The sequence below is a fragment of the Peromyscus californicus genome, unplaced genomic scaffold (assembly GCF_007827085.1).
Source record: "Peromyscus californicus insignis strain IS unplaced genomic scaffold, ASM782708v3 Scaffold_9__1_contigs__length_137607984, whole genome shotgun sequence".
NCBI lineage: Eukaryota > Metazoa > Chordata > Mammalia > Rodentia > Cricetidae > Peromyscus > Peromyscus californicus.
The window spans coordinates 7,499,669-7,520,715 of NW_026294617.1; the positions used below are offsets into that span (position 1 = coordinate 7,499,669).

Here is a 21,047-nt window from a genome sequence, read left to right on the forward strand (position 1 = left end):
GGAAAATAAAAAAGTTCAGAGTCTAAGCCAGTTGAAACTTCGCCTTTGTCCCAACAACACAGTCAACGTCAGCCACTGACTAAGAACACGTGGCTCCATACACCAGGACGAAGAGAAGCCTGGCTACATTTACACTATTACTCACTACTCTCTCCCCGGGCCTCTCCCCCTCCGCACTCTGGAACCGTAACTTCCACCATTTCCATATATTTGACACTTTCTAACTACATTTTCAGATATCAAGACAGAGAAATAATGATTGTAAAGGGCGATAATGACACGTTTTCTTGAAAACACAAAACTGTGATTAACAGGTTAAAGTTGTACTTTACAGAAGGGACACACCCTAAAATCACTGGCCAGGCAATGGTTATTTTTAAACAGTACACTGTATTTTATGAAAACCACGACACAGTTCAGTTGAAAATAGGAATCCTGATTGAGCTAATGACTAATTAGTGAAAATTAATGAAGTCTTAATGGGGTACAGAACCACATGTTCTGGGAAGCTTTAACTAATAAGTATTTCGTCTTTACTTAGGAAGAAGCTAAAAGAACTCAAACCTACTGTCTGTCTCTAAACCTTCACACGGTGTGCTGAAGCTTCCAAATGTTCACAGAAATGAACTAAAGTAGTAGAAAGAGATGAAACTGAGGTATTTTAAGTATTTATATCGCCTATGATGCACTGGGAGATTTACCAAGTTCCTGAGAAGGTGCTCACACTGGATCTTGCAGGTCCTTCCTCCCCCTCCTCTGCCTCGGACTGTCATGTAAACAGCAGCTTCTGATGCATCATGACTGGGTTCATATAGTGATTACACAGCAAACAAGCCCCAGTGCAAACGGGATATCTGAAATGGCCACTGACTGCCTCGCCACCAACCTGAGCATCTTCTTGGCATTTTGAGCTACTCACCTTCCATTGCAAGGTGAGTGAACTTCTGCTCCTGTGCGCCAGCTTGGGAGGAAGGGGGCACTCTGGTGTACAGCTGTGGGTGGTGAAGCTAACTGGCTCAGAGCAAGGTCCCTTGACGGAATTGTACACGGCATACACCCTGCGAAGGGAACGACAGGCAGAATGAGCATCAGTAGCTGAGATCCACGATCAAGCTTCTCATCTCTGCCTCATGGGCTTTCCACGGCTGAGCAGAAGTCCTTCCACAGGAGAGCACTGCGCTCCTGTCCTTACCTAGCCGGTCAGTCATTACAGGGACAACCATCTCAGTAGGTATGCTGTTCAGGAAGTCCCACTCAGCCCCACCGCAATAGCGGTAACTCCACTGACTGGAAAAGAGCATTCTACATAGAAAGTGGAGCTTCTCTCTCTAAATGGCCTCCATATAAACATTCTAAAAGCCAACAGGCTTGCTTGGCTGTCTAGAAAAAGGTGTAAAGTACACTAGCTTGGAGTTAGTGAACAGGGACATGATTCAGTGCGGGGTTCACAGGCTGCAGAGAATGTATAAAAGAACAACAGGGTACATATCTCAGAACTACCGAGAGCACCGTGTACAGTTAGGTAAAAATATGGATGCTTTGCCCAAGAGACCTGAGGGCTGCTGCCAAGGGCATCTCTCTGCAATTCAACAAAGACAGTATTCCAATGCTGCCCATCCACGTGCATATTTAATGCCTGCACACACCACGACAGTATTCCAGTGCAGCCCATCCACATGCACATTTAATGCCTGCACACAGCACCAAGACTGAGGATTCTCTCTGCACTCTGAGGCACTGGGCTCAGCATCATGTGCCTGATTTTAGGGTATGTAAATCAAAAATGCTAAGCACAAATGTAGACTCCATCTAAAAGGCAACATAAAAGTCCATCTTGTGTTTGTGTTTTGCCTTATGGGAGGACATCACAGCATTTGAGGCAAAAAAATGATCCCAATTGTGAGAAAGCTCCCTGCCCAACCCAACTGAGAAAAGGCTCCTCTGTGCACACAGTAACGACAAATGTGGTAACGCAAAACCAAACGGCAGTGACCTGGCACAAGACTGCATCCACACGTCAGGATAGACTCAAATGAACCACACACTGTTCCAGCCATGGTCAGTTCAAGCTTACACTTTATATCACAATTTTCCAACTGAAGTCTTATGCCCTATATCTAGACCAGGATACATTGTGTGTTGTCGGAGGGGAGCTGGTGTCTTTAAATATCAGAGTCACCTATCAATTTAGGATTTAAACTAAGATCACCATAAAGGAGATAATCAGATGCTGTGTATTCCCAATACATGGTCACAGCACCCGAGCGCTAGAGTGCACACCTATGATTCTTGCATGAAGGAGGCTGAAACAGGAGGACTGTGAGTTCAAAGGTGCCTTGAGCTACTATCCCAGTCAGTTTTCTGTCAATGTAACACAAGCTAGAGTCATTTGAGAAAAGGGGACCTCATGGGGAAAATCCCCACCGACACTTGCAGACAAGCCTGGTGGGCGTTGGCTTGACTGATGATTAGTGTAGGAGGGTCCCATTAATTAATAATCAAAGTCCACCGTGGGCAGTGCCCTTCCTGGGCAGGTAGCCCCTAGATGGCATAAGAAAACAGGCTGAGCAAGCCAGGAGGTGCAAACTATAGGCAGCCTTGCTTCATGGCCCCTGCTTCAGTTCCTCCTAACCTTGAGTTCCTGCCTTGACTTCTCTCAGGGATGAAATGTGACCTAAGATGTAAACTTGAGCCAGGTGTGGTGGTGCATGCCTTTAATCCCAGCACTCCAGAGGCAGAGGCAGAGGCAGAGGCAGAGGCAGAGGCAGAGGCAGACAGATTTTTGAGTTGAAGTCCAAATTCCAAGACAGATAGGACTACACAGTGAAACCCTGTTTCAAACCCTCCACCCCCACTCCCACCTCCCAAAATAGTTTTAAGCTGAAATAAACTTCTTGCTTTCAAAGTTGTTTTTGGTCATGATGTTTTATCACGTAAACAGAAACCTTAACTGAGAATGACAACGTGAGTTCTAGGCCAGCCTATGCTGTGTAGTAAGATACACAAACAAAGACAATTGACAAAGACAAGCCATCATCTAGGAGTCTGTGTGTGGATCTGATTATGCCACTGCCGCCTTCCTGGAAAGTCAGAGGACGAGGAAGCATATCAAGCAATAGGCAGAGGCTCAGTCAGCTCAATGGCAAGTACGGAACACTACAGGACACAAAAGTGACCCCAGTACAGACATGAAGGAAAATCCATGATGCTAAAGAAATCTGAGACCCATTAACCAAGTAGCATGTTCAGGCTACATCTGAACTTTCATAACAGCAAAATAAAGAAAGTAAACCTTCATTTTTAGGACAAATGAGGAAATGTGAGCAATTTCTGAATTTTGAAGACATTAAGAATGACTATTGTGTTTTAAGTGGCATATAATGATGGTTAACGTTATTTAAAAGCAAAATATATAATATCTAAATTTGATTTCAGGATCTTTGATAAAACAGAGTTTGGCAGAGAAAGAACCTGAGGGCCCAAGTAAAAGTGAGGTGGTTACACAGGCCACGTGGAGCTGCTCCGCTCATCTTTAGTTGTGGAGACTGTTTGGTGTGTGGAACTTGGGGTAGAGCGTGTTTGCAACATGCATGAGGCCCTGGGCGTAATCTCCAGCAAACCCCTCTCCAAAAATGGCAAGTTATCATTCATTTAAATGAGAAGTTCAGTGTTTTTCACACATACAAGCTGGTCAGCAAGGAAAACCAGGTTAATTTTAAAGCATCATGTTAATGTTGTAGACAGTAAAAACTGAAACATTATCCAATCACGTCAGGATTATTTATTAACCAAAACTGTTCAGTAAATAAATAGTAACTAATTGTAACTGTAACAGTAGCTTGCTACAGCCTTACCCAGGATGTCTATAAAAAGTAAAATCATTGAAAATGCCCTATTTATTAAATATTTCAGGGGAAAGCAAGATGGCACAGAGGTTAAAGGCACCTACCGCCAAGCCTGATGACCTGAGTTTGATCCCTGGAACTCACATGATAGTGAGAACCCACTCTTGTAAGTTGTCCTCTGGTCTCCATATGCAATCACCCCCCCCCCCAAAATAAATAAATATGTAAATAAATAAAATAATCCAAAATTTTCCACATGAGGGTGATAGGTTTTCTCTAATATCCTGTAACAGGAAGATCTATAGCATAGGATCACTTTTTGGGTTAAATGAATCAGTTGGATTGTCTTTTGCATGTAACCCCCCAAACCAGACATCTTCCTGCATAATAATGTTGTGTTGGACTCCACCCTGGTTTCCAGCCCAACACTGAGGGGGCAGGTGCTCCAGGAGCTTCATCACCGGGCTTGCAGCTGGTGATGTGTCCCTCCCACACGTCCGGGACAGCCCAGGAGCACAGTCTCCCGTTAGCGGCACCCACTTCACAGCTTCGCTCTGGGCTGGTCGACTAGACTTTCAGAAATGGTTCTGCACATCATTTTTCTGGGAAATGTCATTCCATGATGTCATCTCTGGGTAAATTGCTTACAGTGGTGACTGAGAAAGTGCCACCAAGTTTGTCATGGGCCTGCTATCCACTCCATCACTCAAGTCCCCGGCGGGCTACTACGGACAGAAATAGCAGTTCCTGTTTTGAAGCAAAGTTGGAATTTGTTTTTAGGAGGCTTTAATATAGACTGAAGCACAGGCAGAGAACGGGGCAAGGGCCATGATGGCAGCAGCCCGTGCCCTGCAGCTGGCAAGGCGTCCCAGGTCAGGTGCTAAGACTGAGTCCTGGGCTCCCACAGTAACGATCATCTTACACCACCGTTAACTTTATAGACCTGCCAGCCAAAGGAGGAAGATCCTTCTCCAAGAGACGCCCGGAAAGAAACATTTGTAGATACGTAAATGCTTCTTTACAGACATATGTGTGGGTACAAAGTTAAGCATGAGTATTTAAAACAGTATTTATTTACATGATATTCTTCTTTCCTTTAAAATAATTTGTGTGTGTGTGTGTGTGTGGGGGGGAAACATGTGCGTGCAGGTGCACGTGTGTGTGAGTATTTGTGTAGAGGCCAGCACAAGCTTGGGTGCCTTTCCTCTGGAACGCTATCTACCTTATCTTTCAAACAGAGTCTCTCATTGGCTGGAGTTCACCCATTAGGTTAGGTTGTCTGGCAGTGAGCCCCAGGAAGGAGTCTTCTCAGTACTGAGATTGCAAGCATGTGTTATGGTGGCAGGTTTTTTTTTTTTTTTTTTTTTTTTTGTTGTTGTTCCTTTTGGTTTTTCGAGACAGAGTTTCTCCATGTAGTTTTGGTGCCTGTCCTGGATCTTGCTCTGTAGACCAGGCTGGCCTCGAACTCACAGAGATTCACCTGGTTCTGCCTCCTGAGTGCTGGGATTAAAGGCGTGTACCACCACCTCCTGTCACCTGTCGGTGGCGGGCTTTTTAATGTGTGTTCCAGGGATCACATTGAGGCCCTTACTGACTGAACAATCTTTCCAGAAAAAAACAGATTTTTTCCCTTCCACTTCAACACATCATCTCAATGTCTTTGTTTCCCCTCTCTCTTCAGATTCCCTTCAAAACTATAGTAGATTCTATTTTAATGGTTTTATGCAGCACATAGCATTCTATCCCTAATGAAGCACTAATTATACTTTGATAATTATAAATTGATTCTTTTTAAACATTATATGAGTTAATTAAAAATGATTATTTTAACAAAACTCAAGAAAAGACCTAAATTTTACAAATCAATGCATACATTACATAGAGATCTTTTTGTTTAAATCACAATAGTAATAGATTTGCAGAAATGCCACATATAAAAAAATGGGGAAGAAGAAGCATTTTTTAAACTTGAAATGGGTTTGGGCATTTGACGGCAGATGACCATAAAAATAGCACACGGTCGACAGCATAGCCTAGAGGATGTCCTGGTGATCTGAGGGAAGAGCAAAAACAAGAGCTGTCTGTTCCTGGTCAGGCAACCAGCCACAAGGCAGGTTGTGCTAAGATTCCAGAGAGGAGCTTGCTACTTAGAAAACCAGGCTTGCTGTTTCCTATGAGTAGACTCCAATGGCAGACGGAGCCAAAGGTGAGGAAAAGGTATCAGACAATCTGTGGGTAGAATAAAACCAGAGCAGAAAAATCAAAGGAAATCTGAGGCACAGGAAGGAACCCGTCAGAAGAGATGGAAACAAGAGAAGGTAACAGGGGCTGAATATGAACAAAATACAGTAATAAATGAAAAGATCATAATGAAGCCCATTATTCTGCACATTAACTTCAGGAAATTTCATAATTAAAAACAAAGTAGCAAGAAAGCCTACACGTAACATCAGCACACAATTTAAGAATGAAATATTTATGTGCCAAGATTTCTGTAGGTCTCAATCAAGATTGCAATATTAGGAATTAGGAAGAGGATGTGTGGCTCAGTATGCCAGGGACTGTATACGATGGTTCCTGGGCTCACACCTGTAATCCCAGCACTTGGGAGGGCAGAAGTTCAAGTCATTCCTGGCTACAGAGACCCTTTCTCCAAAAAATGAAACGAACAAAAATAACAACAGGGAGGGAAAATATCGCCTATTTTGTGCTGTTAAAAGAAATACCCCAGTTGTCTGAGTAAGGTCTGTGAGCTTGGAGCTGGGTGACGTTTCTAAATTCCTAATGAGAGGGGCAGTGGGCTTAGCTCTCCTTTTGTGGCTGCTGGGTGAAATGGGTCTTCCATAGCAAAGGCTGTTTCCACACAGCCCTCTGCAGTGACTACTGAATTTATGACTGACACTTAAATTCCTAGAACTCTGTAAGTTTGCATTGCATTGAAATGACATGATATCATTATAGAACATTACAGAAAAACCACAACTGACAAAATGCAGAGAACAAGAGATCATGTGATGCCCAGGCCTAAATGATACATCTAACAACACAGTTCCTGAACCTTAGGCTCAGGAATCAGTTCGGAAGGCTGGAGAAGATGACCAGAGCCAGAGGAACCGGAAGTTTCCTGGGAGACTGTCCCCTAGAAATGCCAGGGAAGCTACAGCCATGAACACTCCCAACATGGCTGCCTGCACAAGGCTCAACCACAATGGCATCAACAGACACGCAATTGGAGAAGCAGCAAAGTTCAAGATGCCTCAACCCTAGCAGAGATCTATGGGCAACTAAGGAATGCTGATTGCCAGAAATAATCTTCTCCAGGGAACAGCCTCCCCAGCGGCTATCCAATACCAAGTGGTCAGCCCCAGAACATACACATCCAAGAAACACTATGTGGACTGAGCAGACTGTAGTTCTGTATTTAGGATATTTCTACATCTCAACAATCAAAGAAAAAGAGAGTTTGGGAGGTATATGGAAGGGGTTGGGAGGTAGAAAGGAAAGGGGTAAATGATATGATTACAATTTCAAAAAAAATAACTGAATCTTTTTATAACTAATTTTAAAAATTTTTTTGACTCAGAAGTACACTGATCTGTCTAGACCCATGGTCAGCAAGTCCTGGGATCCCCCAGTCCCTGCCTCCCCTCTCCAGCACTGAATTACAGGTGCCTGCAGCCAAGCCTATACATCACTGCTGGGGACTGAACTCATACCCTAATGTCACTTTACGGACTGAGCCAGCTCCCCAGCCCTAACAATTATTTTTAAAAATATACATGCTGTTTAGGACACCTCCTTTTTTTGTCCCAGAAGCAGTCCTGGGTCCTCAAAATTGCTATGCTCTGTGTACAGAATGTGAACGAACAGCCATGGCTCTGGGCCCACACCTTCCACGAGGGAAGTGCCATTCAACACCGCTTTCAAAAGGAGGCTCGGGATGTCCAATGGCCACCTGCACCCTGCAGGCTCTTTCATGGCTGGGAACTAACTCACCTCACATGGTAATCAGTGGCAGGCCTGAGATCTTTCAGGTTACATTCCAATTCTTCTCCACTGCAAAGACAAAGGATTTGTTAGTTTAATACTAGTCTCAAAGGTAAAGCAGCTTTGGGACTGGGTTTCACAGTCATTCACCAACAGTAACTCAAATACTGCTGAGTCTGCATTCACCAAAACCCAGAAATCAACCTCATTTGGTGGCTGTCTTTATTTTAAATTGAAAACCAAACTCCTTTGAATGACACAACTCAGACACAGCATCAAGTAAGTTTTAAACATCTTAGGACTTCCTAAACCAAGACATGAAAGCCAGTAATGTACACCAACAGCTAGATCCGCAAAATACACTAGCTGTCTGCCAAAGTGGTTCCCAGACTTACCCTGGAGGGAACCCCAATGCCCTCAGCATAGGACCCCCGCAATGAACTTATAGTCCATCCCAGGCCCCCCCCAAAACAGCTCTCAGACATAAGTAAAACCCTTTGTGAGCCAAAGGGGCAACTGAGCCTCAGCCTAAATGATGAAGAAACAAGCCCTACAAAATCAGGCACATTCTGTTACACTGTGGCCAAAAGGCCAGGGGTGGTAACACACACCTGGAATCCAGAACCCAGGATGTGGAGGCAGGATCGTCGCAAGTTCAAAGACAGACAAGAGAACTACACAGCAAAACCCTGATGTAAATTTTTTTAAAGTAGAGGGTACGTGTGTGTGCCCATACCTTTTTTCTCATTCTTCAAAATTATCAAATGACACATTAAAAGAGACTAGAAATAGAAACTAAGTGTGTTTATCTGACACTATCTTGAAGGAATCCAAACACTGCCACAGTTCTCCAAACAAGAGGCAGTTTTCCAAATGAGAGAGTCACAGGGTCAGCTGGTGGAGCTGGAGTCAGGACAATGGGTTAGATGAAATCTCTAGGCCAGCATATATTAAGGAAACTGAAAATTACAATGTGGTCATCTATAAAAACATCTTTGTGCTCAGAAAACATGAAACACTTATGGTAAAGGACTGTGATGTATGAAACTTATGTGAAGAAGTACACACAGAAGAGAAAAAGGCACAGCTAGCTAGGTTAACAGGATAAAAGCTGAGTGAGGGAAAAACACGTACAGCACACAGCTGCATGCAGCCATCACACACCCCAGGTCTGAGCTGTCTCAATGTCTCCCAAATAAAGTTGTTGGTGTGAAGTTTCAAACCAGAAGCTACGTCCACACTAGCTTACAGCTCTGCAGCTTGGCCCTACATTGCCACTTAAAATGGTTTGTTATCTGCTGAACTAGGTGGACATGAGAAAAACGACAGTGTCATGGAGAGTTTTAGCATCTCTGGGGGGAAAATCCCTAAAAAGTCAACAAATCCTGACAGCTGAAGTTGAGGGACAAGTGCTCCTTTCCAGCAGACAGGCTTCTGACCGCCAGCAGCGACCTGCACTGTATCACCCACCTTGGGGGACCTGTGGCTAGCTGTTAGCATCAGCGTTCATCTCAAACCAACAGGATGTAGCTAGCTGGGGGCAGCGGTGTCCACCTGTACACCACACCTGGAGTTCCGGCGCCTGGGTGTACTGAGGGATGAGTTCTTCGCCAGCCTGGGCAATAAAGCAAGACGCCTTCCCCTGCTCTGATTCCTGAGAGAGGAGGTAGAGGCTCTATGTTTTCCCAATTTGTCTCTAAATGTATCTTTTTTCAAAATAGAATAAAATGATTAAGAGCCAGAGCACCAAATTGAGGTTTTATTCCAAGCAAAGAAAGCAATCTCTAGAGTGTTCTTGCCAAGGAGTAACGATGTGGCCTCTGGTGTGACTCTGGGGACGAGATCTGACAATGCTGGGTGAGCGCAGCTGTGGGAAAGTCAGGACACAGCAGGGACCAGGGGAGACAGCGGAGCAGAGAGGAGCTAAGAGAGAGTGTCAGCGCTGGAATGGTTCTTTTCTCATCTCTTTCTCTTTCCTCGTCCACAAGTCGGCTCATCTGGGCAGTGCGTCATGAAAGCAGAAGACAGAGTGAACGCTGCATGGCACAGGGTGAGAACTGAAGAGGAAGCAAGGCTTCTGGCTGAGACACAGTGGGACTTTGTGAGTGAGCTACACTGCGCTGCACAGGCCATCAAGGCCACCCACAGGGAGGTCCAAAAAGGAGTTCAAATACCTGACTTTCTGATCCCTTGCTCTGCAAACATAAGCTGTATAAGGAGAAAGGACCTGATCCTAACATTTTTATCACATTTAGAAAACAGCTATAAATCACCAGGTCAGCTGATGTGTGGGACTCCGTAAAACAGAGGCTAATCTCTTTCTTGGAGTGCTGAACTCAGAGCCATTTAATAAAGCTTCATAATGAAGTGTTTTAAAGTAACCTTCAGTTCAGTATAGAGGGTAAAGGGCAAGGTGAAATGGAAACAAAAATATTGTAGCTTTCAAAAAGCAGGCTGTGGTAGTTTGAACATAATTGTCTCCATAAGCTCACAGGGAGTGGAATAATTAGGAACTGTGGCTTTGTTGGAGGAAATGTGCCACTGTGGAAGTCTTATAAGCTCAAGATACTGCCCAGTGTCACAGCTCACTTCCTGTTGCCTTCTGATTGAGATGTAGCCAGCATCATGTCTGCCTGCACACTGCCATTCTCCCCATCATCATGACAATGGACTGAGCCTCTGCACTGTAAGGCAGCACCTTAATTAAATGTTTTCCTTTGTAAGAGTTGCTGTGGTCATGGTGTCTCTTCACAACAATAGAAACCCTAACTAAGACATAGGCCTAGAAAAAGAAATGGCTGTAATGTAATTCACTTTGTAGCCACCTAATGTATGTAGGAACTGAATAACTTAGTCACTTTTTGTCCTGACAGACCTTGGTAGAAGATGTATTAATACTATATTGACAACTAGCATATCATCAAAACGTTTATTCTACCATATAGCCCTATATTATTATTAATATCTGATGAATAATTACTTGGACAAAATTAAGTAATTCATGACATTATAATTACTATACCTCTTCCCAGTACTGAGAACTGAACCCAGGGCCTCACACATGCTAGGCAAGTGCTCTGTCAGTGAGCTATACCCTCAGCCCTATGATTACTAATGTTTAAAATTACTGACTTCAAAGGAAATTTGCATAGTCCGAATTTCCCATTTTTTTCTTCAATGATGCAATTTAGCAGCAAAAAAAAGAAAAACAAAAAAAAAATGTGGAAACATACACTACCTGTAAATGATCTTGTATTTCCCATCTCTCCCTTTGTCAGATAAGATGACCTCGTAGCTGTAAGGGAAGGAAAGACCACCATGGGGTCCACAGGACAGTCCGACAGGGGGTGCCCAGGACAGCACAACTGTTCTTGCCTGGATATTAGACACCTGAAAAATAAGGGGGGGGCAGAGTTTTAAAATGTCCACATGCATTCCACATGGTTCCAGTGCAGCTGCCTTGAGTCACGGCTTCATTATAACAGTGCCACAACAGCTAATCCAAGGCGGCTTTGATTTGAATGGAAGTCCTAGCTGTTGTTCCTTTGCAAAGGCCTGATGTCCAAAGGACACTCAACTCCTGCAGCACCATCCTTGAGGCCATACACAGGCTTACGAAGTCTGACACACACTTGGGCCTTCTTGTGCCCGACACTTTCAAGGTAAACAAAGGTATTTTCTAGACGCCTCCCAGCTTTGCTGGGCGGTGGCCTGTCCTACGAAGGTGACACTGACCCCACCGAGCCCCTGAAGTCCTACAGATTCCCAGGAGACAGCAAGTGCCCAACTCTCTACCACTCACCACTGCAGGGTCTGCTCTAGCTACATGCTCTCCTCCTGCACGTCTGAACACTTCCTGCTGCCCATAGCTCTGATCTGCTCATTTTAGAACGAGTCTAGCCTTGGCTGCCTTCCCTGCCTGGTCTCAGCTGCCCTCTATCTTAGGTTCTACAGGTCATCTCCCCAAATAACTATCTGTAGGAGTCTGTTTCAGCGCCTGTTTCTAGAGAAACCCAACCTAAAGCGTAAGTGTGGTGGTATTGTGTTCCCCAAAATATTGTGCACACTAATAAACTTATCTGGGGTCAGAGAACAGAACAGCCACAATATTAAACATAGAGGATAGGCAGTGGTAGCACACGCCTTTAATCCTAGCTTTCCAGAGGCAGAGCTCTACCTGGATCTCTGTGTGTTCAAGGATACAGCCAAGCATGGTGACTCACACCTTTAATCCCAGAAAGTGAGCCTTTAATCCCAGGGAGTGATGGAAGAAAGCAGAAAGGTATATAAGGCGTGAGGACCAGAAACTAGAAGCATTTGGCTGGCTAAGCATTCAGGCTTTCGAGCAGCAGTTCAGCTGAGATTCATTTGGATGAGGACTCAGAAGCTTCCAGTCTGAGGAAAAAGGATCAGCTGAGGAATTGCCAAGGTGAGGTGGCTGTGTCCTGTTCTGCTTCTCTGATCTTCCAGCATTCACCCCAATAACTGGCCTCAGGTTTGATTTTATTAGTAAGTACCTTTAAGATTCATGTTACACATAAGGCTTAATTCTTTAATACAAATCTAACAACAGAGCTTTCAAACTTTAGTTTTCTAAAGACTATTTATTACAACTTGGTTCCTGGTCTGGATTAACTCATTAAAATGAACAAAGGAGTGAGACTCAATACAAATGCTAAAGCTTAGTGTTCCAGGTGGGAACACACAAGGAACACACAACCAGACAGTCCCTGTTGTGTTTGCCTATTTTTGCCACTATCTGATCGATATAAATTATGGAAATATACTCAATATATTCAAAATAATTTGAAAGCACAAATGACAGATAGGGAGATAAATGGTGAACATTGTTTTTCACTGTTCCTTATTCAATTCCTTCCACATCATTTCTGTCTATATATAACAGACAGAACCATGGCACATTTAGCCAGATTCCTATTCATCCTTCAAGACCCCAGGGGAACTTCACCTCACTGTCACTAGGTACCCTCAAAGTCTCTGAAATGCTCCACTCAGTATCACATGTCTCTTCTATGGAACCCAGTGGGGATTGCTACCACTATTAATCACATCTGTGTCCTCACAGACTCAAACACTCCCTAAGGGCACAAACTAAGTCATATTCAACAGTGGGCAGTGGTTGCTAAATAAGTGTTGAGGAAAAACTAAATCGGAGGGAACATGGTATATTCATTTTCTTTGTTTTGTTTTGAGACGGGGTTCCTCTGTGTAACAGCCTTGGCTGTCTTGGAACTTACTCTGTAGACCAAGCTGGCCTCAGACTCACAGAGATCCGCCTGCCTCTGCCTCCTGAGTGCTGGGATTAAAGGCGTGTGCCTCTACCACCCAGCTCCATTCAGTTTCCGATAGAGGCAGCCCAAGTGATAGACCGATGTGTAACATCTTCTGGGACACAGAAGAGATCATCAAAGGACAAGTCTCCAGCCTCAGTTGGGGCTCCAGACTGCCGCCAGCCTCCACTGAACTATACCATCTGATGGGCCAGAATGTGGGACCAGGATCCGCCCTCTGATCTGAAGACTGACCATCTGCACCCTCCAAGGTCCTCTTGTGCCCCAGACTTAGCTTTGATCTTTCCCACTGCCCTGAGCTTAACAAACTCCTAAACCCAGGCCAAATACTGCCTTTGTTTCCACATGAGCCATTACAGTGCCCATGTGAGGAACTCTGCACGGAGATGAGCAGGGCGTCTCTCCCCCAGTGCCCCTTGTGTTGCTGCCTTTCTTGTCGCTATGACAAAATGCCTGGCCAAGGCGGTACAGGGGAGGAAGGGGTCATGGCGGCTTACACTTGGAAGTACTATATCCATCAAGGTGGGACATACTGGCGGCAGGAGCATTCCTAGTCAGAAAGCACAGAGTGATGATGAATGCTGGTACTTGGTACTTGGCTCATTTTATCCTTTTTATCCATCCTGGGATTCCGGCCCATTGATTGGTGCCACGCACATTCAGGGAGGTCGTCCCACCTCAATGAACCGGATCTAGATAATCCTTCACAAGCATGCCAGAGGCTTGTTTGTCTCTTCGTAGAGCCTGTCAAGTTCACAACCGATCCTTATGAGCCCTTCCTCCCCTGCACCTCCTTCGCCAGGCATTTTGTCATAGCGACAAGAAAGGCAGCAACACAAGGGGCACTGGGGTAGAGACGCCTGCAGAACACTAGGGACAGACCAGGACAGTCTGTGAAGTGTCCTCACAGTTTGCTGGTCAGAACCCTGCTGCTCAGTGTGCTCTGGCCACATTTTCTGTCTCCTGTGTAGTCATTTCACTGCCGGGACATTGATTTGTTGGTGGCTGATTTCTTTGATTAGCTTTTCAGACAGTTTCTCATACACACCAGGGTATATGCTGAATTATTCCACATACCTGCATGAGTAATCCTGAGCTATGAGCACTTTACATAATTTTAATTTTAAAGGTGCTGTTTCACTATGAAAGGTTCAGTTTCCATTAAAAAAGTAGGCTCTCTCACCAGGGAGAAATTTGCTGAAGTGATAAGTGATGCCTTGCACCATTCCATGAGCCAAGTGTGTAGTGACACTGATTCTGTAATTGGTGGTGTGAACTTGCACACCTCAGAATAGTCTGGTGAAAGCCAGTGCTCCAGATACCAAGCACACATTCATAAATCCACCTTTCCTAGAAAGTGCTACCAACACACTTTCCTCCACAAAGATTTAGCTATTTAAGTGAGCAGAGACATATGACGCTGGAAGTACCAGCTACCATAGTGTTTACTCCTCCCTAGACTATGCGCCAGCCTTGAGGAGATGTAGGCACCTGTGACGTGTAATCTTGCCAAGGGCCTTCCCAACACAAGTGCACTCTGGGAACTCAGCACTGCTTCCGAAGGAGAGACGTTCCTATGAATTCTTCCTTTAAGCTCTGGCGGCCACTGGCACCCTGTGGGAAAGAGTGCTGGGCCTCCCTTTGGACTTGGAAGTCACTTCTACCTCAAGCTGGACTCTAGGAAACTATAGTTTTTGTCTTTGAAAACAATGCCATCCAGGGGTCAATCCTCAGCCCCAGATGTATTTATATCAACTGGGTCAGGGCTGGACTGGTGAGATCAGAACCTAGGATCAATCCTCAGCCCCAGATGTATTTATATCAACTGGGTCAGGGCTGGACTGGTGAGATCAGAACCTAGGATCAATCCTCAGCCCCAGATGTATTTACATCAGCTGGGTCAGGGCTGGACTGGTGAGATCAGAACCTAGGATCAATCCTCAACCCCAGATGTATTTACATCAGCTGGGTCAGGGCTGGCCTGGTAAGGTGAGATCGGAACTCCAGATCAAGTCTATGTCTAAGTGACAGCATGTGTCCCTGAACTTCACACTGCCAACTTCTCTCTTTGTGCCAAACTTTCTCACCAGTACTGATCACTGGGGTGGCCTGGATGCTGCTCTGTTGTTCATTGAAGTGATCACCATGGCTACAGACAGTCTCTCAAAGTATAACAGCTTTATGGACGTTTAAGGGATTGGCCACCATTAGAAGTCAGGCTCATTAGAAGTGGTGATTTCTAGTTCTGAATTATTGACCCAGGTAACACTGATATAAAAGGGTCTTTGGGAAGTGTATAAGATAAGTCTGCATAGGAATTAACTGTTTAAAAATGCCTTGAGGGCTTATAAAACTACTATCTACTTCTAAATGGCTCCACACTGGTTAGAACTCAGTCCTTCCTACGAATTTAAAAATATAGATTCTAACTTGAGAATAGTTGTGTTTGTGTGAACTGTACAGTGTATTAACTTGTAGCAATCCTTATATCTTTGCCCCTTCTGTTCAGTGTTTGAACTAGCCTGTAAATTTGTGTTGTGTTTTGTTTTGTTTTATTCTCAGAACTTAGCTATGTGGGAGGCCCTCCAATCTGGTGAAGGAATATCATAAGGCAAGATTACCACAGAAATATTGGCCTAACTTCTACAGCAGCCTTCTTGATGAACAACCCAGAAGAGAAACACACAGGAGAGGAAAGGACAGAAGATGGACACTCAAATCTAAAACTCTAGGCTCACCTACTTTTCCAGCTCCCAGTGTGCTCTGAGCTTCAGCTCTGTTCCCAGACATCTCTCAAGGAAGTGCTTCCTACAGGGAAGTGTTCCTCCTAGGTCTCACTTCTGCACTGACACATCAATTGTTTCTTTAAACACTGACTGATGGAAACAACGTACAACCACAGCTGCAGGTTATACGCTGTTAGGTCCTGAAAACCAGCAGCTCACCAGGACATGGGAGGCTGCACTGAGCACCACCATCTGAGAGGATCAAACCAGTGAGGCTGCTAATTCCTAAACCACAGAGGGCAGCATTAAAACTCCCATCTCGGGTAGAGCAGGGACCATGACAGCTAAGTCCCCAAGGCACCCAAGTGTAGAGCTGCGGGACAAATACCTTGTATATCAGTAGACAGACTTTATGAAACTGACCAAATACTTGGATCTCTTTAAGGGAACAGTAAATGACTCACTCGATTTGGGGTGCCCAAAGTTACAGAAAGATGACTGGAGTCTGTGAGCCCTAGATGGTACTTCTGCACTTGAATCATCAGTAGGAATCTCAAAGAAAAATCATTGTTTTTCATTTGAAGTTGGTATAAGATGTAGCTAACAGAGAATAGAATGGAGAATTGCTCTTTCCAATTATGTGCCCATCCTTCTTCTGCAGCCTGGCTTCTTCATCTGGTGCCCCTCCTCATCTCTGAATGTAGTATGGAGCTACCCTCTTGCCTAACTATGACTATGCTACAAACTGTAAGGAAAGCAAGTATTCTAACACAACATATAACTCTCCCCTCAGATCCCCACGGTGTTTTTATTACGTTAACTTTAAAAGATGAAGACACTGAGGCACCTCAATTTGTATCAGGAAGGAGCTAAACCTTGGCTAAGGTCAGGGAGGTAGATAACAGCAATACTGGGTATAAACCCAGAGGCATGATTGCGAAACATGGGCCACTCGACCCCAGCTGCTGGCTGGCACTGTGACAAGCTCTGCACTTGCCTTCCTCCACACTGGCCAGTCTGGGGGCATCTGTCCTACCCCCCTCCCCCCGAACCCAGATATGTCTGTCATTTCTTCAGTACCAGTTGTCAAGGGTTCAGTATGTGTCAAGGACAGGGACAGCTAGGTCTTGGGTGCACAAAGACTATCATGCCCAAGAACTGTAGAAAGAAGGGACAAGAGGAAGAAGATGGGAGAGAGAAAACCATGCAAATGACTAACCGGGCTGGGGACTGAGTGGCTGTTACAGGCAGAGAACTTCACCAGGATGAAGGAAGAATGCCTCCTGCCTCGGTCTGGGAAGCCATCTGGGTCCTTTGCAAGAGCAATACATACTCTTTATGGCTGAGCCATCTCTCCAGGCTTCTGCCTTGCTTTCTGAGACAGGTTCTCTCACTGACTCTGGGGCTTATTGTTTCAGCTATACCTGTCGGTCAACAAGCCCCAGAAACCACTGTCCCTGTCCCTCTGTATTCAGATTACAGGTGTTCCAAGACACTTGGGTTCATTGTTGGTTTGTTTTCCTGTGGGTGCTGAGGTCCAAGCTCAGGTCGTCACGTGAGCACATCAAGCATTACCCACCGAGTCATCTCCAGCCCTTTTCTAATCTCTCCCTACTCTTTACCTCCAGCCCCCGACCTGCTATTGTGTCTACAAGGTGAACTTCCACTTGTGTGTTTAGTCGCCCATTCCTGCGCTTGGTCCTCCTCTTTGCACAGCAGGGAGTCTACCAGACACATTCAACTGTGTGCTATATTTATTTTTCTGGATGCTCTGCAAGTGAAACAGACCTAAGATGTCTAGGAACGGCCATGAAGATACAAAAGGAGCCCAAAGTGAATGTACCCTAGAGGAAGTCCAGCCAGCTGGAAGACCTTCAGGAATACCCTCGAGTGCAGTGTGTTATGAGCAACGGTAGGGACGCGTCCAGGCCACATTGAGACTAGAGGCACCACCAGAGGTACTGCAGACCGTGAGGACAGCCTGCCAGACGGCAAGGGTAGCGACTGGGGAGGCTGCTGAAAGGGACGTTCTGAAGCTACAGCCCGGCTACCCACGGCAGCCGGTAGCAAATGGGAATAATTTAGCAACTTACCTTCAGAATGGACCTAATATCTGGCCCTCCCTGCCACATTGGACACCACCTAATTCTGACTCCTGGACACCATCCTGTGGACTATGAGGAGTGGGAGGATTCCTAACCTCCCCCTCCCTGGGCCCACCCTCTTGTTCCAATTCATCTGCCAACTTGGCTCAATCTGCAAATGCAGCCCCGATTACTTAGCACCTTTGCCTGAGATCTCCCAATGACTACTTGCCCTGCCCAGAAGGAGTCCAGACTCGAGTCTCCAGCAACGTCTCTGTAATGTGCACCTTCCAACACACCCATGCTCCTTGGTTTAGTCCAAATGAGCCCCCAGGGTCAATCTGGAGTCTGCCGTTTAAGAGCCCTGGTCTTCATAACACACCAAGAATCAAGATTTTTCCAATTCAGCCAGAAAACACTCCCCAAAACTCTGGCTCTAGCTCAGACAAAAAGGTTGAATCAACATTATAAATTTCTAGCTGAATTTCAAAACACCTGGCAAACGAAATTTAAATCTTGTAACATTACCACACCCACCATCTCTTTCTTGCCATTGTGCCCAATGTCCTCTAATATAAAAATACTGTTCTGAAATCTACCTAGGGAAACACCTGGGATCTCTGAGGTTTTCAAGATGTATTCTTCCTCCCTTTACAAAGGTAACAAGAAATTCAAAGAACAAACTGCTCTGGAGAACCAAGAAAACCTAGATGCATCTACCTGAATTCAGAACATCTGCACAAGGGTGGCATTTCTGTGGCCCGTTCTAGATTTTTGTGGTCCGTTAATAACTGATGACTGTTTCAAGCTTATTAAAATTTGCAGTGGGAAGGGGTCCTTCTGCTTACTGATGGTGTGGCAAAATAAAAGCACATTAGGAATACCTAAGAACATGTTGTTCTTGCCCAGAGGTCCAGAAGACATACCTGTGGTTTCTCTATTCCCGAAAGGATGTCTTGGACTCTTTTGACTTCCAACTCATACTCTGCAAAGACAAGCAGGGGACAAAGCGTGAGAAGACAGTAGGGCTGTCAAGTCTCCTTCCCCATGCCTTAGTGAAGGAGGTCATCAAGTCAGTCAGTTGCCTGTGAAACACACTGCTGGCGCCACTTTGAACACTGGACGAGGGCATCACTGTGATGGTGCTATCTTGCCAGTGTGGTCAGCTTGATTTAGTCCTACTTCATTCAACATACACTAGGGAATAACAGGTCATGAGAAGGGCAGGCAGGAGACCCTTGCAATTGGAAGTGCACAGAACATCTTCCAGAGAAGATGAACTTGAGCAACAATGGAGTGAGTTCAAACTTTTCTTCAGGATGTGTGTATGCACATATGTATCCATGTATTCATTTATAGCTTGGGTCTTACGTTTGAACTGCACTGTTTACGTGGAAGGACTTATAAAACAGCTGGAGTTTGAAGGAACATTAGACTTCTTCATAAATGATGCACGTAAGGAAGGTGTATGCGGCGGGTTAACACACTGCTGCAGTAGCACAGGTAAAGGCAGAACTACCTTCAGCTAGAGTTGCTGGTAAGCAGGGTGAAAACCTGACTAGGCCACAAGACACAGGCTACAAAACTGGATGTGACAGACAGTGGTAAGGGCATGAGCGGGGATAATTCTAGTCTTCATCAACGAGATAGGTGATGGTGTCTTCAATAGGATGAGGAAGGGGACAAATTACCACACATTTTCATAGTGTGGTAAAACCTGCTTTTTAGAAATACAAGGAGGAAAAAACTTGGCATACAGAGATGGGAAGAATGGATAGCCAGGTAAACAGAGTTCAATCTGCTTCACTTCAAGGAATCTAACTCCAAGTTGTGGTGGATTCCACAACTATCTATCCTGATTTACAATGCTAGAAAGATATGATTCCTAGAGCATAAATCCTTGTCCCCCAATTATTTACAGGTTAGTGGGGAGAAGGTGACAGGAAATCCAAATGGTAATTGTAGCATCAGGGGACAAAGCTGTCCCCAAGGCAACCTGAAGGAGGGCAGTGGGAAAGCTCTAGACCAACCTAGATGAAGTGAGTCCTGTGGGACAGCAGACACTGGGGACCGAGCTGGACAGTGGTGGGCTGGCCAGCCCTGCGTTCCTTAGGGCTGGGGGCTCACTAGTCAGGTGTAATCTCAGCCACCTGCTCGAGGACCGTCCCGCTAACTCCCCACTCTGTCACTCAAATCTCATTGATTGTTTTTCTACTACCAATATCTGAAAATAATTACCCTGATTTCCTTTCATGCTCCTTTGGTTTTTCCTACTAAAATGTACTTGGAAGGTATAGATACTACAGGCCTAGAGCATGTGACTTATTTCCTATAAAAACAACAACAACAACAACAAACAAAACACAAAACAAACCAAAAAAACCCTGTAATCTCAACACTTGGGAGGTAGAGAGCTGAGGATCTGGAGTTTCGGGCTAGCCTAGGCTACACAGCCAGAAGATAAGCTCCCAACTGGGAATACAAACAGCTAAATGAAATAAAGACAGTAATACCAGATATGGGGGGAAGGGGAGGACTGGAGAAAAACCCCAGTCTCAGATGTTGGAAACAGAACAGTTGAGTAAAAAGCTCCCCAGAAAGTCTCAGTAGCATACTGGCTCAAGGAGGGGACAGAATGTCTGAGCTTGAAGACAAGGCGGAGGAGCTGGACCATCAAGAGACAGACGGACTAGTAAGAAGGAACATCAGGACTCACGTATGCTCTGGAAAGACCACATCTACCAATAAAAGATACACAAGGAAAAGAAACCAGTTTTAAAAGCATGGAAATATTTCTGTGGAATCACTAGACACTCCTTTTTTTCTCTTTTGTTGTTAGTTCAAGTCTCCCCTCCCCTCCCCAAAGCACCTCTCTTCCCAAGAACATACAGTATCTTTAGCAAAGTGAAGGCTAAATTAAAAACACACAATAAAGTGAATAGTTAAAAAAAGAAAAAGAGCTCCACACACCTAGTGAGCATGTGTTATGTGAAATTTAAACTTTCCATAAATAATGGTTTTTATGTTTGCTCCAAAAAACGTAAGACCAGACTGTTTGAGTAACTGTGCAGGCTAAACTAATTTAAACATCCC

The 21,047-nt window shown here is 44.9% G+C and overlaps 1 protein-coding gene across 3 annotated transcripts in view; it reads right to left on the bottom strand.

The window, feature by feature from the left end:
* The window catches only part of Fndc3b (fibronectin type III domain containing 3B), a 309,891-nt gene that overhangs the window by 73,468 nt on the left and 215,376 nt on the right, over nt 1-21,047 (bottom strand). For all 3 annotated transcript variants that reach the window (XM_052730002.1, XM_052730000.1, XM_052730001.1), the window contains exons 7-10: nt 18,881-18,939; nt 11,071-11,222; nt 7,842-7,901; nt 920-1,058 (exon numbers count right to left, since the gene is read on the bottom strand). In XM_052730002.1, the coding sequence (XP_052585962.1) occupies nt 920-1,058; nt 7,842-7,901; nt 11,071-11,222; nt 18,881-18,939 (410 nt within the window). The remainder of the gene's footprint in view (nt 1-919; nt 1,059-7,841; nt 7,902-11,070; nt 11,223-18,880; nt 18,940-21,047) is intronic.